This window comes from Heliangelus exortis, chromosome 7 (genome assembly GCF_036169615.1).
Source record: "Heliangelus exortis chromosome 7, bHelExo1.hap1, whole genome shotgun sequence".
Classification (NCBI taxonomy): domain Eukaryota; kingdom Metazoa; phylum Chordata; class Aves; order Apodiformes; family Trochilidae; genus Heliangelus; species Heliangelus exortis.
The window spans coordinates 9,051,917-9,071,886 of record NC_092428.1 but is presented as its reverse complement, the minus strand read 5'-3'; the positions used below and the strand labels follow the sequence as shown (position 1 = coordinate 9,071,886).

At 40.9% G+C, this 19,970-nt stretch overlaps 1 protein-coding gene across 11 annotated transcripts in view; it reads right to left on the bottom strand.

The window, feature by feature from the left end:
• Nucleotides 1-16,136, bottom strand: part of EXOC6 (exocyst complex component 6) — an 89,005-nt gene extending 72,869 nt beyond the window's left edge. For 4 of the 11 annotated variants that reach the window (XM_071748670.1, XM_071748676.1, XM_071748677.1 and 1 more), the window contains exon 1: nucleotides 13,589-13,745. In XM_071748670.1, the coding sequence (XP_071604771.1) occupies nucleotides 13,589-13,671 (83 nt within the window). In that variant the 5' untranslated portion in view covers nucleotides 13,672-13,745. Of the gene's footprint in view, nucleotides 1-13,588; nucleotides 13,746-15,756 lie in introns of those variants that run through there. The other 7 variants (XM_071748667.1, XM_071748668.1, XM_071748669.1 and 4 more) reach the window with 3 other exon arrangements.
• Nucleotides 16,137-19,970: the final 3,834 nt, after the last annotated feature.

Sequence of the window (19,970 nt, the reverse complement as noted above, 5' to 3'; positions counted from 1 at the left end):
AGGTAATATTTTGATTCCTAATTGATGGAGCAATCAGGGCATGCATGAACACAAGCAGAGCTGAAGGATTTGTCTGATGGGTGGTTGTGGATTGTCTGTATTTCTCGGAGCTCTGTATATAGATGGGGAGACTTTTTTTTTCTGAATCATCCCAAAACTGGACAATATAAGTCATATTAATGCCAGGCTGGGTAATTACAAGATAGCACAGAAACTACTTGAAAGAGGAAAAAAAATTAACTAGGAATAGTCAGAGAGAGCTAAACCTAAAGGAGAAAGATCCCTCAGTCAATGCCTCAGTATTACTGCAACAGGGATAATTTTGCTTTGATCTTTTCTTACCAACTGGGATGTAGGGAGAAAGACAAATATAAACAGATTCGAATTCAGGCCTCAATAGAAAATGAAGGAGAATTTTCAAATATGAAACTATTTTCCAATTGAAGAAAATAAAACAATCTTACTTTATACCATTAAAAAAATCCGTAAATTATATTTTCAAAACTGAAAGACAAAATGAAAAAATATGGTTTCAATAGGTCTTATTGATAGCTTGTGGTTACATGCAAAAGTCTCTTGAAACACCAGAGGGCACCATTCTATGCACAAAAATACCAGCCACCAGCCACTGAGTAAGAAAAAGACTGATCTCCAGAGAAATTCAGCCAAGAATCATAAAACCTAAGCTGCCATGAATTCCCCCAATCCTTTACAAAATGATAATAATCTAAAAAAATCAATTATCCTCAAATAATCTGATCCATTGTATAATGACAACTCCATACATATGCATTATGACACTATCACAGATCTTTTTAGAATGGTTACAGTACAGCTTCAAAAATTTATTTCTGCTGTAATTTCATATTTTTTTTAAAGTGCATGCAACCAGGATACTGTCATTAAATGCAAATAGGATTAAAAGAGAATAATTGTTTCACTAAGGGGAATGGAAACAAAAAGATACAGGCAGAGAAAAAAATCATAAATCCACAGTTTCATTTCATATATTGACCAGACTACTGGAAAGGCAGGCAAAGGAAGTGCACATAGACTAGTAAGTGTGAAAGGAGAAAAGCCTGAAAATATTTGAGAGTTCAGCAAATACCCAAATTTGCTTTTTCTCTCCTCATCCCCATTCTTCATACCTACATCATCTTCCTACTAGAAAAGGAGAAAATCAGAAAGCTGAACACAACTTCCACTGTAAATGAGTTGGTGGGAGTTTAGAATCCAAAAACAAATTGCAAGAGTAATCAGAATGAGAAATAAAATAATTCTGCCCCTTAGATCTATGGCAATAACTGTTACATTTCAATGATAGGCAGGTTTCAGGAAAAAATGAACTTGAAGAATTTACTTACTTAAAAATAAAATCTCCATACATTTGTAAGAAAATCAGAATTCAGAAGATAACATGAATTCCCGGTTGAGATAAGTAACTGCCTATTAAATATCACTACTAAAATAGTCTGGAAAAAAAGAAAAAGAAAAGGTAAAAAAACCCCATATCAGACAATAAAAATCTACTGATCTTTTTACAGGACAAAGTAGCTCCTCACCAATGACATGACACCTTCCACCATTTCCATTCACACCAACCCACCCTGTTCTGTTCCATTTCAAGAGTGAATTTCAGGTTCTCCACCCCTGACTACATTGCCACAAAGTCTTTCATTTCCTGATTACACAAGACTTATGAAGCAATTAAAAACTGTATACACACATTGTTTTCAGGGTACTGACACTTAGTAAGTGGCAGCCAGTTACATCTCTACAAATGCTGTGATGAGGGTGGGAATTAACACCTATCTGCACTCATACAAGTTTGACATGGAGTGTAAGCCTGATCATGCAACATCTGAACTCTAAGGGATGTGAGAGAAAACCAGTAATTTGTAGAGCTTCAGATTTAGCATCGTGGGAAAACAATTATTTCTTCACTGATCACTTTGATCAGCTAAACCAAGTGACACAAAAAACTTCAGGCATAAATTTTTCATTCAGTTTTTCAAAGTAATACTTAAAACAGAACATACACATACATAAGCTATACTTGTGGAAAATCATGGGTTTAGAATTCTTATCTTGCTACCAAATCCTGAGGATAGAGATGCTCTCAACACACTGCAAGTAGTGACACAGCAGATGTTCTCTATCTCTGTCCATTTCTCATTTGATTTAAAAAAAATAAAAATTATATATATATATATATAATAGTTATAAAATAATATTTAAAATCCAAATTTGTATTATGAGCTCAGTGGGATCAATTCAAGCACAAAACACAGACCATCCAAATTAAGGTTCTGCCATTAAAACAGACCTGTCATTTTGACTATGACCATGGCATTGCTAACCATGATACTGTATCACACACTCCATTTACGCTTCAGTTTCACAGGAAACACTGCAGAAACTTCCTTTGTCCTACAGTATACAAAGATACTTTTTGTTTACACAAACCACAAACTTTGTCGAGATTTTTCCATGGAGTAATTTCATATAGGTTGCTGCATACACCCTAAAAAGCTTTATAAAATAATGTCCAGGTGTTTCCTGTAATTCAACTGGAGTTATAGTACTAAGCAAATTTCTTAAAACCTAAACAGCCTTTCTATGCCAGGCATTACCTAGGGTCCAGTTCTGCTCTCTGTATTCAAAATTACATCTCACTGCTCTATTTAAAAGATTGCATAAAATGCCAGAGCAGTAGAACTCATGCTATGGCCTAATCACAGAAAAAATTTATTAATCTTACTTTAGCTGTTACGCTTTACTTGCCTGATTTTCCTGGATGTGCAATTTCTTTGCATTGTTCTCACTAATAGCATCCTGTTTCTATGAGCAGGAAAGGGCTGAGTACAGTTTGTTAGTTAACATTACTTCCTATAAGCAGGGTCCATATTCTATAGTAGCAGCACTACAGCAGTCATTGTTCGTGCTGGATAAGCAATGGATCACGCTGATGGCTGTTAATGGACATCCTCTGCAGAGAAACATAAACTGATAATCAGTAAACCCAGATTTGCAATAGACTTCCTCCTTCCTGTTTTTACACTGCTGACCAAGGAGATGCCTCTTCCTGCTAAGCCTTTGTGTGACTTTCTGATGCATGAAGCAAGAAACTGAAAAACAAGTACTGCACTACTATTTTTTTTTCTAATCTTGTGTTGTAATAGTTGCTAAAAAGACAGCAAAGAAAATGCCAGTTTCAATCACTTTGATATTGCTATCGCCATGTAACAAAATGCCAAGTGAGCCATCTGTTTCATATACCTAAAGAGATGCACTGGACAGTTGGAACTTATGTTATTTCATAGAAATTTAAACAGGAAACAGAAGTCCATGTAGCAATATTCTGATCCTTCCTTATTATTTCCACAGACCATAACATAAATTGTTCCATTTTAGGAGCAATGGATTAATGAAAAAAGTGAGCTTTCAAGTCCTTTTTAAAGGTTTACTCAGATGTCTATTACACATGTGTGAGAAATAATTAGCTGTCTAGTTCAACCTATAGCTAATCTGTCTTCCCTATCTGGGGCACTTTAGACATAACCTTTAAGACAAATATGTTCCAATTGTTTCTGTAGAGCCTTCATGAGACATAGGAAAATAGAAGAGAGCATTCAGTGTCACAGACATTACTTATTTCAATAGGCTTGGAAAAACAACACTACATGGATCAGGTTGCTCAGAGCCCTGTCCAGCCTGGCCTTAAAAACTTCCAGAGAGGGGGCAGCCACAACTTCCTTGGGCAACCTGTTCCACCAACCTCATGGTGAAGAACTTCTTCCTAGCATCCAATCTAAATTTACCCTCCTCTGAATCCATTCCCCCTAGTCCTATCACTACCTGATATCCTAAAAAGTCCATCAGCACCTTTCTTGTAGGCCCCTTCAGATAATACTGCAAGGCTACAATAAGGTCTCCTCAGAGCCTTCTCTCCAGACTGAATAACCCCATCTCTCTCAGTCTGTCTTCATAGGAGAAGTGCTCCAGCCTCCTGATCATCCTCGTGGCCCTTCTCTGGACACACTCCAGTACATCCATGTCCCTCCTGTAAAAGGTGCTCCAGAACTGGATGCAGGACTCCAGGTGGGGTCTCACAAGAGCAGAGCAGAGGGGGAGAATCACTTCCCTCGACCTGCTGGCCACGCTTCTCTTGATGCAGCCAAGGATCTGGTTGGCTTTCTGGGCTGCAAGTGTACACTGACAGCTCATGTTGAACTTCTCATCCACCAGCATCCCCAAGTCCTTTTCCTCAGGGCTGCTCAAGCCAGTCACTGCCCAGCCTGTATCAGTGCTTGGAATTGCCTCAACCCAGATGCAGGACCTTGCATTGGTCTTGTTGAACTTCATGAGATTGGCATAAGCCCACCTCTCCAGCCTGTCAAGGTCCCTCTGGATGGCATCCCTTCCCTCTGGATGGCATCCCTTCCCTCCAGCATATCAGCCACACCACACAGCTTGGTGTCATCAGCAAACTTGCTGAAGGTGCACTCAGTGCCACCATCCATGTCGCCAACAAAGATGTTAAAGAGGACTGGTCCCAACACTGATCCTTGAGGGACTCCACTTGTCCCTGGCCTCCACTTGGACATGGACACAAATTCAAAAGCCCAAATAAAACTAGCCCACAGTATTTCTTTCTGTTGGGAGGCAAATAACAATGTTGAAGAAACTGACTTGTACTAATGCTTGTTACCTTACTTCAGTCCTCTACCTGCTCAATAAATACACAAAGTGTCAGAAAAAAAATATCCGTTCATGCCTTTGGCAACGGTGAGAGTCCAGCATACCAGTGAGGGTAGCACATATTTTGTGCCTGATTATAACTCTTTAAGTTTGTAACATAAAACAAACATACAGTATAAACCAGCAACAGCTATGTTGCTTTTATGTTGAAATTAACCTTAAAACAAAACTCTGAGACCAGTAGGGTAGAGACCCATCAAAGTTACCCTAAATATAAGGAGGTTTGCAAACTGTGAAAGTCTCAGGGACAGCTACTACCAAGAGAAACATTTAAACTTCTGTAATAGAAATTAGAGGGTATTAATGCTGAAGTATGCAATACTTGAAAGTTTAAACACTTCTTTTTGAAGTTGAAATGTCTCAAGAGACTCTCCCCTAGATACAATGTACTACAGCACATACATTATTAATTTTGTATTACTCTGATTCATGGGAGAATTGCAAGAGTTACACTCACTGTAGTTTTGCAAGCAAATCACTTTATTTGAGATGTAGTGAAAATCCCACCCACTATATTAAGAGCTGAACACTTTTCTGATGCTATATAAAGTTATTTTCAAAGGCACAGCCCACTCTTTATGTCCCTAGTGCAGAACTGTTCCAAGACAACTTTCAGGTCCTCTCCATCAAACCTGAAGTATTTCCATCAGGACTCATACACTCAAAACCTGCTTCTCTCCTTCTTAATTGCTGTTGGAGGTATTAAGCTCCCTATTAGATTGGCATTACTGGCAAAGGTTGAGGTGCAGAAAGGGTTTCAGCCATGCTACAGGAGAGATTTTTAACTCCTTCCTGCATAGAGTTTGTCAGGCATCCAAGTAATTCCTTGGTAGACATGGACATGATGAGGAAGAGCTGCATTGTTGAGCTTACTTCAAGCTGAACATAAAATTGAACATGATGTCATTGTTTTACCAGGGTCTGTGGTGACAGGGATTAGTTTAGGGCATTTTAACCACTGTCAAGTAATAGCCAAAAAGACTGGCAACAGTCAGATTTTATAACTAGCCATAGCAAGCCCTTCAGCAAGATAAAATCGAATATGATTACTTGATGCTGATGCAAAGCTATGTTGATGTTTTTGAAATATCAATCCTCATAGATTTTAATGAGCTTGTATTATTTTAATTTACTTGTATAATACATAAAATGCAACATGACAAAACTTGTGTACTTGCAGTTGCTGTAATTTCAGCTTTGCATGTGCAGACACTCTAGCACTTACAAGTCAAAACCAGGCCTATATTTAACCAAATGATGGTAACACTCCTCAGGTAGATATCTGTATTGAGGAAATTGCAAAGTCTGAGTGCAATGGTTCATCAACACATACAGAATGCTAGAGTACAGTGTATGTACTGTTGGCTCCCAAAAAAATCTGCAAGAAAGTAAGTACCCAGGTGATTGGCAATTGTGAAGGATGTAAAATTTATGCATTTTCTGTGCCTATGGCATGTCTGAAAACTGTGTCAACAGACACAAAATAAAAATTAAGATTGAGGAAAATTCAATGATGAAATGGCATGAATAACAAATGGCTTTCCCAAGTTTAACTGATGTAACAGTTAATGAGCCATTCTTTGGATCAGAGCATCATAGAATTGCTCAGGCTGGAAAGGACCTTCAGGATCATTGAGTCCAATCTTGTCCTAACCCTATTACCCTATTTCATCTTTAAGATGACCCACTACTAAACCACGTCCCTAAGCACCACATCCAGACAATTTTTAAACACTTTCAGGGATGGAGACTCAACCACCCCCCTGGGGAGCCTGTTCCAGTGCTTAACAACCCTTTCTGTAAAGAAGTTTCTCCTGATACCCAACCTGAATCTCCCCTGATGAAACCTGAGGCCATTTCCCCTTGTCCTGTCATCTGTCACCCTACTGAGAAGAGACCAACCCCACTCTCACTAAAACTTCCTTTCAGGTATTTGTAATGAGTGATAGGGTCTCCCCTCAGCCTCCATTTCTCCAGACTAAACAGCCCCAACACCCTCAGTCACTCCTCATAAGGGATGTTTTCCAAACCCTTCACCAACTTTGTTGCCCTTCTTTGGACCTGCTCCAACACCTCAATGTCCTTTTTGTACTGAGGTGCCCAAAACTGAACACAGTACTCGAGGTCGGGCCTCCCCAGTGCCAAGTACAGGGGCAGGATCACTTCCCTAATCCTGCTGGTCACACCATTTCTGACACAAACCAGAATGCCATTGGCCTTCTTGGCCACCTGGGCACATTGCTGACTCATATTCAGCTTACTGTCAATCAATTCACTGAGGTCCTTTTCTGCCAGGCAGCTCTCCAGCCACTCTTCTCCACACCTGGGGTTGTGACCAAAACGCAGAACCCAAAACTCAGCCTTATTGAATTTCATATGGTTGGTCTCAGCCCAAAGATCCAGTCTGTCCAGGTCCCTCTGTAAAGCCTTTCTACCATCCAGAAGATCAACACTCCCTCCCAACTTGGTGTCATCTGCAAATTTACTGAGGGTGCATTCAATCCCCTCATCCAGATCATTGATAAAGGTGTTAAACAGGAGTGGCCCCAGCACTGAGCCCTGGAGGACACCACTCGTGACTGAGCTGCCAACTGGATTTAACTCCATTGACCACAAATCTTTGGGCATGGCCACCCAGCCAGTGTCTGACCCAGCAGAGAACATGCCCATCCAAGCCATGGGCAGCCAACTTTTCCATGAGGATGTTATGGGGGACAGTGTCAAAGGCTTTACTGAAGTCCAGGTAGACTACATTAACAGCCTTTCCCTCATCCACTAAAATGCTGCAAAGGTTAAATTTAATGAGAGATGATACAAACTGCACGCATCACCTGTCAAGTACACCATTCTGGATATTTCAGCAGATGATTCCTCTATTTTAAATGCTTTATTGTAGTTTGAAACATGTTTCCTAAACATGGAAACAATTTCAAGCTCTTTGATAATGCTTGTGAAACCAGAGAGAACTATGTGGACCTGGTCTTCACAGAGGTGAAGTTAGGGTTAAAGCTTTACTTGGCAGTTGCCCATTTGGAAAATACTGCAAGAACCAAGTCAGAAGCTGATGCATGAACACTGAAAAAGATCAAGATAACCTGATTTGCAGATACATATTTCATGACAAACTTAATCGGCATTGAACCTAAAGATTATTTTTTAACAACAAAAATGCAGTGTAGATACAATTATCCACAAACACATTCAGACTTTATAAGAAGTAGGGAAGTATTACGTTGAACCTTGCAGCAATGGAAATGAATCCTCACCTTCTTCTGAAATATATTTTATTACCAGTGGCAAATCTATCTGAAACATTAGGCTAGCCTACAGAAAAATCAGAACTGAAGTTCTGCTGCTGAATATATAAATGCCAGATTAATCAGTCTACAGCACACACTCTTCTTATGCTGTCTTGATCCACATAATGAAGTAGACATTTTACATTTGCTTTGCATTTAAAACAAGACTGAGCTACAAACAAAAACACAAATTGCTGGCTCATAATCCAGAACCAAAATAATGACAACACAGAAAAAAGCCATTAGACAATCATATCTGACAAGCAAGACCACAGAGCAAAAATAAGGACAACCACATTTTGCCATTGGATAACCACACCACAAATCCCAACAGACCATCAGCTAGTATTCAGAAAAAAATATTTCTCAGACTGCAACTGTGCTAATGCTGTACTATCTTCTTCTATCTAGAGAAGCCATGCATACTGTTATGCTACTGCTTACTAAGTATGCCACTGAAGATACAGAATCATATAAATAATACCTGCTAGTAATAATACTGTATACTTCTGGTAAAACTAAGTTATGCTTAGGCTTCAGAGCATCCTTTCGTACTCCAAATGGTATTTTAGGCACTTTGATCACTTGGCTTTGGACAGACCCCTTCAATGAATACAGGAGTATCTCCAAAATACAAACTATGGGACTCAGTCTGGGCAAAGCACTTGCAGTTGCAAAGTGTACCATAACTCAGTAAAAGCAGCAGAATTAGATTCTCGCTTTGTATTTCTACCTCTGAGTTTTCTTAGAAATCTTAATCAGGAAGGGATGAAACAGTCTTGCTTGGAACACCACTGTTACCTTCTCTTACTCAATTTATTCATCTAATGATGTCTTACTGAAGTGTGCTTTATACCTTCAGCTTTTCTGCAACTCAGGGACAGAAGTTCAGGATGAATGGTTCTAAATTGCCTCTAGCACTTTACCCATACTCACTGATGAGCCTCACAACAAATCTACATCCTACTGAACTCTGTTCCACCCAAATGAGGAAAAAGCACCACCGTGCAGAAGTGGTTTTGCTTTGCAGTTGGGTGGTTCAGTGCTGCCTTTACCAGTGCAATGCAGCTCTAGGTCAGTGGAAGGTCACCCACAGCATATTTCAGCATCAGACAGAAATGCATCAACCTAGCAGCTCTTGTCAGTGTGATTCCTCTAGCCAGGGCAAATGAGATGTCTTCCTCAGAGGCCCTCTAATAACTCTGCAAAGAAGTTTCTTGGCCAGCACAACTTACAGCAACCTAGAAGATGCTCTAACACCTACCAGGTGATAGCTTGATGAAGACAGATTTCATGAGCAGGGGAACAGAGAAGTTGCTTAAAAGCATTTTTACACTGACTTTTGAGGAGCACTTCTGAGCTGCAATAGCGGGTCAAAGCCACAGAGTACATTCCACTAACAAATACATCAACAGATATAACAACTCCTTTCAACCTCATCTTAGCTACAAAATTGCCATCATCAATTCCTCCTTTTTTTTTTTTTTTTTTTTTTTTACTTTTGTATTAGTTGCCTAGTGAATAGACTGTGGGCATGAACTGATTGTGGGTATGGAGCTACTCCTCTGAAATACTGTGCACAGGGACAACAGAACACTGCAAATTCAAGCTAGCATTTAGGAGTTAATTTATTCTTGAAAACAGACTTTGAAATATGACATTTTAACAGATGCTCAGAGATTCCTAACTATAGTATATAAGTACAACATCAGGACACTGGCTGAAGAACATCATCTACTCTACTGAAATCCACTTGTATCTATTTCGACCAATATAAAACTAAACAACTAGCAGATAAGGTTAATTATTTTCTACTGAACCAAATTTGTCTTATTAATTACCCTGACATACCCAACAGAGTACCCAAGAAGTGTCAAGACACTTAAAAATTGACTCTTGAAATTTTGTTAATACTTATTTACATGGATTTCACTGAGGGTGTGAAAGGGTTTTTTTAATTAACTTTTTAATATATCCATCAATTTTTTTTAAAGAAATATGGGAATCGCCTTTCTTCTTGTCTTTTTTTCTTCTTCCTTTATAGATCAGAAATCTGATGACAACTCTCTCTGGTTTTGCAGAGCCCAAGAGTACATATATAGCATGAATTATAAGATATTAACATGTTATATAAAAAGGTGAGAATGACAAACCTTTAACAGGTCTTGTCATTACTCTAATTTAGTTAGCCACTAAATCTAGAAAGATGTAAATAAAAGTTTCACAGTCTGCTGAAATAAATATGAATCCTACCTGCTATATACACAGTCTGCCTATTTAATGAAAGGCTTAAGTTGACTTAACTCTCCTTTATATCTGCTCAGTGAGTGTCACTGCCTTTAAAGATAAAAGTTGAACATCAGCATTTTAAAATTAATATATCAATCCACTTAAAATTTAAAAAGAAAAATAATTTAATAAAATTTAATCTTTTAATGTTATATTTCTTGAGATAAAAAGCACTCTTAAGGAGCTAAATTATTCTTAATAGTAAATAATCCCAGTTGAACTACCTGCCTTTCACATTCCTACACGAGTGGACCTCAGCACTAGAAAATGAACTGCAGAATCAGTCTGTGTGTTGTTCCTTATATGTAAATTACACACAAAAGTATTATATGTTATTATATGCTATTATTTTTGTGTCATAAGCACGAGTACTAGCAGAGTACTCTAGCAGAGTAGGAAACAGCACCCTAGCAGAGACCACTACACCAAACTAGCAAACAAAACACAGAAGAAAAACAAGAGCAGAAACAGGTTTCCATAGAATCTGCATATGGCAATAAAAAAATTACATTTCCTTCATGAAGCATGGATGTATTAGGAAGATATTAAGGTCTTACTATGAAAAATTAAGGATAAGTAAGATCTTGCACACCTTAAAATCTTCAGCATTTAGTATTACCTCATGCTACTTAACTGAAGCCGCTTCTTTTGTTCTGCTACTTAAGTAAGTTCATTGGCACTTCATTGCATGTCACTATGTTGTAAACATTCTCCCAGCACTACAAACCACAGGTTACAAAAATATTTCATTAATGTAATTTCAGCCATTATGTGAACTGGTATCAATGGCTTCCACAACTGGAAATCAATAGATCACTTTATGTTGTAGCCTTATGTAACTGCACATAGAATAATTCAACCCATTCCTTTGATTTATATTGTTTAGCAAGTAAAATCCAGGTCTTGTGAGGAAAACAATGCTCCATTTTATGCTCATGCTTTTGTTTATTCAAATGGATGTGGAATTATGGACTTTTCAGTTTTACACAGCATTTCACAAATTTTAACAGGCATAGCTGAACAGATAGCTACATTTCTAATTATAAATATTGCTGTTCTTATAAAGTAGCAGCATATTTCTGTGACCTCAGCTGGAGTTCTTTCAAAACACTCAGCCAGGCGTAAGCATTCTTTAGCCTCCTCTTTTTGATTTGTAAATGAGCACTATAGGTTAAATCAGAACAATGTGCACTTTTCTAAAAATTCTGCAAGTCTGCAATGCAAAACTCTTTCTGAAAAGTAAGATAACAAGATAGGTAAGGTAGATGAGATATAAATAGAAAAAGAAAAGAAAGAACCATATAAAGAAATTGAGGAACTAGATGTTTATATTTATAAAAACTTGGGCACATTTAAATGTATAATACGGATAAGAGATTCATATTGTCCCTTCCCCCTTCTACATCCCTCCCCATCCACACTTGTAGACACACCTTCTTCTACTGTGCAGCCTGATTCTCCATATGCCTTTTACACAGGTTTCTCTGATATAAACTCTATGCTGGAGATTATAGTGACACTGCAATTATATTTTGCATTTTGTTGCTGCATTTTTTTAGTCTGTATTTTCACAGTCATCAGCTCCAACCTGCCTCAGCTTGTTAGCTGAAACACAGCTAAACTGCCTCCAGGAACAACTCAAGTCTGAAAGTATCTTACCTCCTTTCAGCCTGAGCTCACAAAGTCTCACAGGTGAAGCTTCTTGCTAAGCTCTCAGCTTTGACACCTCCCCGTTGTACTCCCAATACTGCCTGTGTTTAAACAATAGTAGGGGGAGAACAGAACAGTTTGCTCCACACTGGCCTCCAAGATCAGGCTCACTCCACAAGCAGCCCCTGGCAGATGGCTGGGTCACCACTCCACACTCCCTGTCTGGGCTCTTTGAGGACTGATTAACTCCAGCCTTGCTCAATTGTCCAGACTGCCACCTCCAAACATCCTCACCTACTGCGGCCAGCCACCAAATCATTTGCTGCAAAGTGCAAAACGACCCATTTCACATGCAACCTGTATTTCTGTTCCATCAGTTCTTGGCACTGGGCTCCCTAGGGGCCCACGCTCTCCCGCGGGCACCATCTCCTGTCAGTGGAAGGCAGTAGTGCCCTGCTCATCCCCCTGAAGCATGCTGCCATGAAAACTGACTTTTCCAGTTCTCTGCATATAGCTCCCTACATACAGGCTCTGCGTACCTTCCCAGAAAGAGATAAAATGCAAATTCACAGTTCTTTTTCCCCAGTTTGGCCAGCATCCATGGTTTTTCACTTCTTTCACACATCTCTAACCAGAAAATCACCAGCACAGGTCCAGGATGAAGATCTCCTTTACCCGTTCACCTGGTCCATATCCTAATTTGCTCCCTCCAGGCCCTACCCTTCTCTCCTAAACTCAAACTGAAGGGCCTTCAACGGGCAGGCTATGCCATTTGGCAGTATGTAAATTTGGAGGCAAAGGGGGGGGAAAAAAAAAATCCACTGAAGTCATGGCATTGCAAAAATGGCTCTGAACACAGTCACATTTGCAGAAGGTGCCTGACCGGGGCTGAAGGTTTCGGACTGCATTAGGAAAGGTTGCATGTAGAGAGCCCTACGCTTACTGATGCAAACACCCACCCACAACACGGTTTTGGTCCCCTTCTCAGTACAGACTGGCTCATTTCAGAGAGTCGCCCGATGTCTTAAGAGTAGGACAGAAGCCCTCCTTGCACTGAGAGGCGGGCACTGGGTCACGGCCGGAGCCCGCAGCCTGGCCGCCCCCTTTGTGCCCGGCCGCGGTGTCCCCGTATCGAGGCCCCGCCGCCCCCACCCCGGTCGGAAGCCGGGCAGCGCCCCACTTCCCCAGCAGACACAGTGGCCACCCCCGGGACGGGGGCACGGCCGGACCCTCCGCTCAGCTCCCTTCCCCCTGAGGATGCCGGTTCGGGGGTGACAACCGCCCGCGCCAGCTCCGCTCCTTATCCGCACGGCGGTGGCCCCTTCTCCCTTCACCAACCCGCGGAAGGACCCCGGGGCCCCAGGGCGGGAGGCTGCGGTCGGGCCTCCGCAGAGCGTCCCCGGGGCTGCGCCTATCCATCGCAGGGCCCGGAGAGGCCGCTCCCGCCGGAGGCGCTGCGGGGGACCCCGGCGTCTCTCTAGGGAGGAGCTGTCAGAGTGGGCGGCCGGGCCGCGCCGCGGCTCCTCGGGCGGCGGGGAAGGTTGGGGACCCTCGCCCGCCGTCGACGCATTGACCCCGCAGCCCTTCACCTCAGCGTAGGTCCCACGCAGGCCGTGTCCGTGCTCTCGATCTCCTGCAGGATTCGATCATGCTCGGGTAGACTCTCCGCCATCTTGGATGGGAGGGACCCGGCGGCCGCGCCGCTGCGGGAGGTGCCGGGGAGGGACAGAGGGCGGAGGCCGCAGCCGAGCCGGGTGAGGGGCAGCGGGAGTCGTTCGGGACGGCTTCCCGGCGCGGAGCGGGGGACAGCGGCCTAGGCTTGAGGAGGGGGGACGCGAAGAGAAGCAGGTCGCACGGGACCGCGCCCGCCGGGTTTGGCTCAGCTCGCCGGTACCCCGCGGGCCTTTTCAGGAGAAAAGCGAGGTGGGCGCCCTGGGATCCCGGCTAAGTTCCTCCGGCCCTTGAGCATCTCGAGGCGCTCCGGACGTCGGGCAGCTGCCCCTGCCTGGCACCACTCGCTTTGCCCCCCTCAGCGCCCTGCGACAGCAGAGGGACACCCGAAATCCGACCTTTCTCCCGGCTACGCTACGGACGGAGCAGCTGCGCTTCCCACGTCCCGTAGCACTGCGCTGCAGACGCCTGGAGGACTTGTAGGGTCAACCCAGCCTTTTCCTCTGGGCTAGTTGTGGTTTATTTCTTAGATTGTTGTTGGGTTTTGTTTTGGTTTAAATTTATTTGGTTTGCCTTTAACTGCTCCCGCTCATGTGTGTGCAGGCCGTGCTGGTGCCTGCAGGGCGGCAGCAGCGTGCGGTGGGGCTGGCGGCCCCCAGCACCAGCTTGGAACGGGAAAGCTCTGCAGGGGCTTCTGTACTGACTTGTGCCCTTCCTTGCTTTAGGAGATAGAAATTTGAGGGTTGGGGAAAAAAATGGAATAACCTAGAAGTGCACCTGTTAAAAGTGCTTGCCCCATGCATTTCACTAGGAACTGGCATATTGCTTCCCAGAACCCTCCAGCATGGGTGCAGCGAAGCTTTGTTTTTCAATGAAGGAAGAGTAGCCCATTTTCCACTTTAAATTATGCATATTGCAGTTTGCTATTCTTTGTGTTTTGCATGCTCAACAGATGGGGTACACCTGCTTTCTGAGAAAAGTTATCTCTGCACAAGTGAGGAGCCAATGTAAAGAAATAGACCTGAAGTGTAAAACTTCAGGGTGAAGTACTTTTCTAGTGAGGAAGTTGACAGCATTTTAAATTATGAATGCATCACAGTCTAGCCAGCTTCAATTGTATTTTACACCCTTCCAGTTACAGTAATCAGATGCATCATCTCTCCTGCCCCTGATGCAACACCTGGATGTTAGTTAATAAGTGGTACCAAAGACTGCATATCTTGTTGATGCTTGTGGTTGTATCATATTTAGTGTTGATTCAGAAGAATTTACTGATGACAGCTACTAAATCAACACAGACTATTTCAAATGTAGATAAGTGCCTACATAGTGCACTCTGCAGAAAGAAAATAGGAAAAATTCTACTGCAGTAGTGTTTCCTTCAAGAAATCACTTAACTGCAGTAACAATCTTCCCACGTTGCCTTTATTTCCCACCCAGTGACTGAAGTAATGGATTGACAAATACCTTTTTTAGCATAAATTAAATTTGCTTTCTTTAGCCTGATAGTCACTGCAACCTGATGCCTACAATGGCAGGCTATTTTTAATACTCTTCTACAGATACTTACAATATACTTAGACACATGACATCATAATCTTTTTTATATAATACTCTTTTTGTAGGAATGAATGTGCAGAGGAAATTTTTTCAGTTGCAAATTAAATCAATAATAGAATCTGAAGTAAAACCTTGTGTAGTTTTATCTTTAGTGGTTAAAAATGTTGCATTTGTTAAAAGTCTAAGAAGCAGTGTTTTAAAAGTATAGCTGTTAATACCAAACTAGAAACTGCTGTCCAGAAGAGCTATTTTCCCCTGCATTTAATGTTTAAGAGTAATTTTTTCTTCACAGAGACTCTGTAGCCAGCCTTCACTAACAGATAGCTTTGTACTTGTGAAAAGAGCAGAATTGGTGACCTTGGTTTGTATTTTTTCAGTTAGGGCCAATCCCATTGAAATTAATTTCAACTTTACTGTAGGTTTCAGGGTTGGGAAAATAAAATTTCTAATATATTGGGCTGGCTAAAAGAACAGCTGTAGAATAGAACAAATCCATCATTTAGAATATTATCTAAATAATGCATACCTTAGGGTGGTTCCAAGAGGCAGCTCAAAGGACTCGATCTCAGCAAGGGCATTTTCATATACTTTCTTTTCTTCTAGATACAGTTCTGACAGATTTGACTTGCTTTTTCTTGCCATGGATTAGCATAAAAACAAGTCTAACAAGGACTCCTATTCTGATTACTATCGTTGACTAAGTAACTCTGTAGTCAGCAAAATCAGGCATGAAAAAAACAGATTCTGTGCTAACCTCGTGACTCCTGAGGACTTTGTGTCCAAGAATGGTGCACAGCTGCTGTTTTCCTGTCTCTGCTGGTAACATTTGCCTCATGTGCAGTACCAAGCCTGCACAGTCTTGTGTGTGTGTCCAATTTATTTATCTTAACAGGAAATGTACTGGCAAAAATAATATTTCTACATCCTCGTAACAATTCACTACTAATAAATGCTAACACAATTTTCAAGTGTTTAGACACTAGACATCAATGCTCAATTAATTATGAAATTTTAATTTTTTTTTTTTTTAATGTAGTTTTCCTTTTGCTGTATGCAAAGCCTGCACACACAGTAAGTTAGCTGGATTTATGAAGCAGGTTTTTGGACCTTGTAAAGCAGACTGGAAAAGCAGAGAAACTTTTATGGTCGTGTCTTTTTCGTTTTAGGGATTAGTAGATGCTGCTTATAACAAAGGGCAGTAAATGCTCTGGGGAAACTGTGTTTTTTATCTGAGTTTGCAATAAGCAAAACTGTTACTAATTCATTACCTGCACGGAAGGAAAAGAATATGGATAAAGTGCAAATGTTGAGAGCGATGCTGCTGTCAATTTATCACCATTATGATGATGACAAAGAAAATGCTTTGCGCAGCTGCCACCAATCACTTCAATTTCAGGTACTGGTTTCAAACACCAGACCGGAGTTCTAGATATTCCAGTTTAAACAGCTTCTTAGAAGCTTAACTCAATGTTATGTGACTCTAAATCAGCCATCTTATATTTGGCTATTTTAACCAAAATTTGACTCCTATCTCAGTTCTGCTTGTAACAAAATTGACGGAAGTTTCGACATTTACTTCAGCCCAGGGCTACACGCTGCAACAGAGAAATAATTTGCTTCTGAACAGATTGATACATTGTTTATTCACTTCTCAGTGCCCAGCCGGAACACGAAGACCAGACATGGGAAAGAGCTCTAAAGGCTACAATGAGTTACATACAAATCTGTAATTCGTTCCCCTGAACAAGCTGCTTTAAATACCTGTTTATTTTTTAATCAAAATTAAGCAATTGCTCTGTTAGCATTAATATCCAGTGTACTCCCTGCTTTTGTTTTCCAAACATAGTTGTGAGCCATTTTTACACCTTTTGCAAAAAAAGAAAAAAAAAGAAAAAAAAAAAAAAGAAAAAAAAGGAGCCTGTGATTGACCCATCCAGCCACTGGATGTCACACAAATGCAGGTGAAAGGATATCGTGACTACTCAGTCTAGTCTGTTAACAGACACCAGATTCACCAGATTAAGTATTAATTTATCAATTATCAGGTAAAACTGAAACTGCAAAAATTATTGCACTGAATAGTGTGGAGCTTAAGCTTGTTCACACGATAGAAGAAAGTACATAAGTTGCCACTGCGTGAGAGCACAGGTGTATCAGAGACACCCTGGGCATCTGCACCCAGCCATCACACAAGATAGCTTGGAAGAAAATAAGATGCAGTGATGGGAACATGTTGCTTTGTGCAGACCATGATTGTAGATGTTTTGATGTGATTTTAAATTAATTTGATACTCACAGAGGCTTCGGGTACAATTTCTTTTGCATTATTTGCAAATTATTTTGCGTTATTATCTGTTCTGCCAGTGTTGTACGTAGCACAGATGCCTGGAAATAAATACATTTAATAACAAAGAAAAATATGTAAAATGAAGCAAATACAGAGATGAATGATCAAGAAATAGGCTGGTGTTACATCTCTTTTAGTTTGGAAGTGGATGCTGAGGTACCTTGGCAGTACAGAATTGGACTAAATCACACCAGGCTAAGTTGCTTGGCAATCCAGAGTGGTTTACACCCAGTCTGAACCTGTGTAAGACTATGACATGTGGAGAAGGCTCCTAGCATACAGTGGTGGATCTGTAGGCGACCCCAAATCTGTGGGCAGGTGTCTTTTAATACCTGCCCAAACCCCTTTCTGCTGCAGACAACCCTGCTTCTTCCCTATGCTGTCTGTCCAACCTGCTCCCCCCACCATTTGTCTTCTACCTCTCCCCACTTCTTCCATAACCTCAGTGCTGGTTAGACATGCCCAAATTCTTTCAGTCATGCATGAGCTTTTCCTTGCCTCAGCTGAGTTCAAGGCCACTCTGAAAGTGCTTTAGGGAACTGCCTCATCCAAGGAAGTTGGAAATTGTATCCTTCCCTAATTCTTGCTCTTTCCCAACCCCAATGGGTTGCCAAAGGACCAAGAACTGCTGTTTTAAATCTAGACTACCTGTGTTAATTAAAAAATTTGGTTTACCCTCACGACAATTACGAAGAGTAGTATGTGCTATAGTACAGAGTCAAGCCTACTGAGTAAGTAATTTCATTGTCAATTACTTTTTTTTTTTTTTTAATTACCAGTGCAAGATTAGTAACATCAACTCATCAGAGATTTGTTTAATTTTCTTTCCCAGTTGAAATCTATTTTGAATGATTAATGGAAAGAGGGAAAGGAGAAAATATCCACCCTCAAAAGGAATTACTATAGATAATTTTCACATGTAGTGCCATCCAAATTATTTCATTGGTCATTGCCCAGATATTTTCTCTTTACATCCATCCACAAAGACAACAATAGTGTTAGTAATTTCTCTAGCATCTTCTGCTCTGGTGCTGCCTCTTTTCCCAAGTTGCTCAAAACAATACACATCTTTCCCTTTAGGAGGTCAGTATATCACTAACTACTTCTGTCATTTCATTGACATCTTACAAGTACCTAAAAATATCAGGAGAGATCCTCAGCTGGTGCTGATGCTATCTTTGTAAAAGTCAATAAGACCATCGAGACTACTGGCTGAACAGAAGCTCTTCTGTCTGATAGCAGCAGGAATGAGAGGAGAATCACTGACTGGAAATGTTTGTATAACTCAGTGCCACTGAGGAACAAGTACAATTTAATTTTCATTGCAACTTACAGACCATGAAATAATAGTCAGCCCCAGCTCTGGGCACAAGCATAAAATAATTAATAATTCAGACAAAATACATTTTAACACAGCATTTGAATTTCAGATTTGAAGGTGACGCATCTTAATAATGTTGGGTAATACCTTACAAAGTAGTTTCTTTATCATTCTGCAGAACAAAACACCGATGCAAAATTTTTCTCTCTACTTACTAATGCTTTTAAGGAGTCAAGGGTGTGGAGTCAAGGGCATGCCCCAGGAGCCCAAGGGCTTCACTTCCTTGCAGGCTGTATTACAGAACCTGCCCTGTAGGACATTAATTTTCTGGAACAGGAAGGCTTTTGCCTCCCTCCTCTCCCTACCCCCCCAATAAGAACATTTAGTATTAAATAGCCACAGCATCTAAATTCCTCACGTAACTCAGGTGAATTTTCTTGAGAAAACCAGCCCTGTTCTAGTTAGGGGTATAAACAAGTCAAAAGTCAAAAATTCATGTGGTCAGCTGGACCACAGTGACTGACAGATGCCATGATTGCTCTGAGCCTGTCATCACTGCAAACTAAAATGCTTTAGTGGAAAGCAATGTGAATAACCCAGGCTGAAGTTTGATCATTTTCATTGTGGTCTATATCTTTAAATGCTTTGGCGAGAAAAAAATCCCTTGTCTGAATATAAACTTGGATGCCTTTAGCTAAAAATTAATTAAACTAAATGTCTCCATAGGAATTTTCAGTCTCTCAGTTTCTTATTTCAGTTTAGTTAGAACTCCACTTAATTGACTGAAGTGAAATAACTCTGTCTTTAAAAGAAGGAATATTATCAGATAGATTTTTGTACCCGTTCTTTGCAGGTCAGGCTTATGCTACATTCTCCACTCATGCTTCACTAAAGTTTGCAAGATGGCACAATTAACATTACCTTACCACTGCATGATGGTTGGTATTTTAATTATCCTAATGGTCAGACCTGGCAAGAGGAAGTCTGTAGGAAGAGCCTGTGCCTAACTACTTAATACTGTTCACAACAGTAAGAAAATTTAGAGGAAGTGCCTTGACAGTTTCTCCTGCTT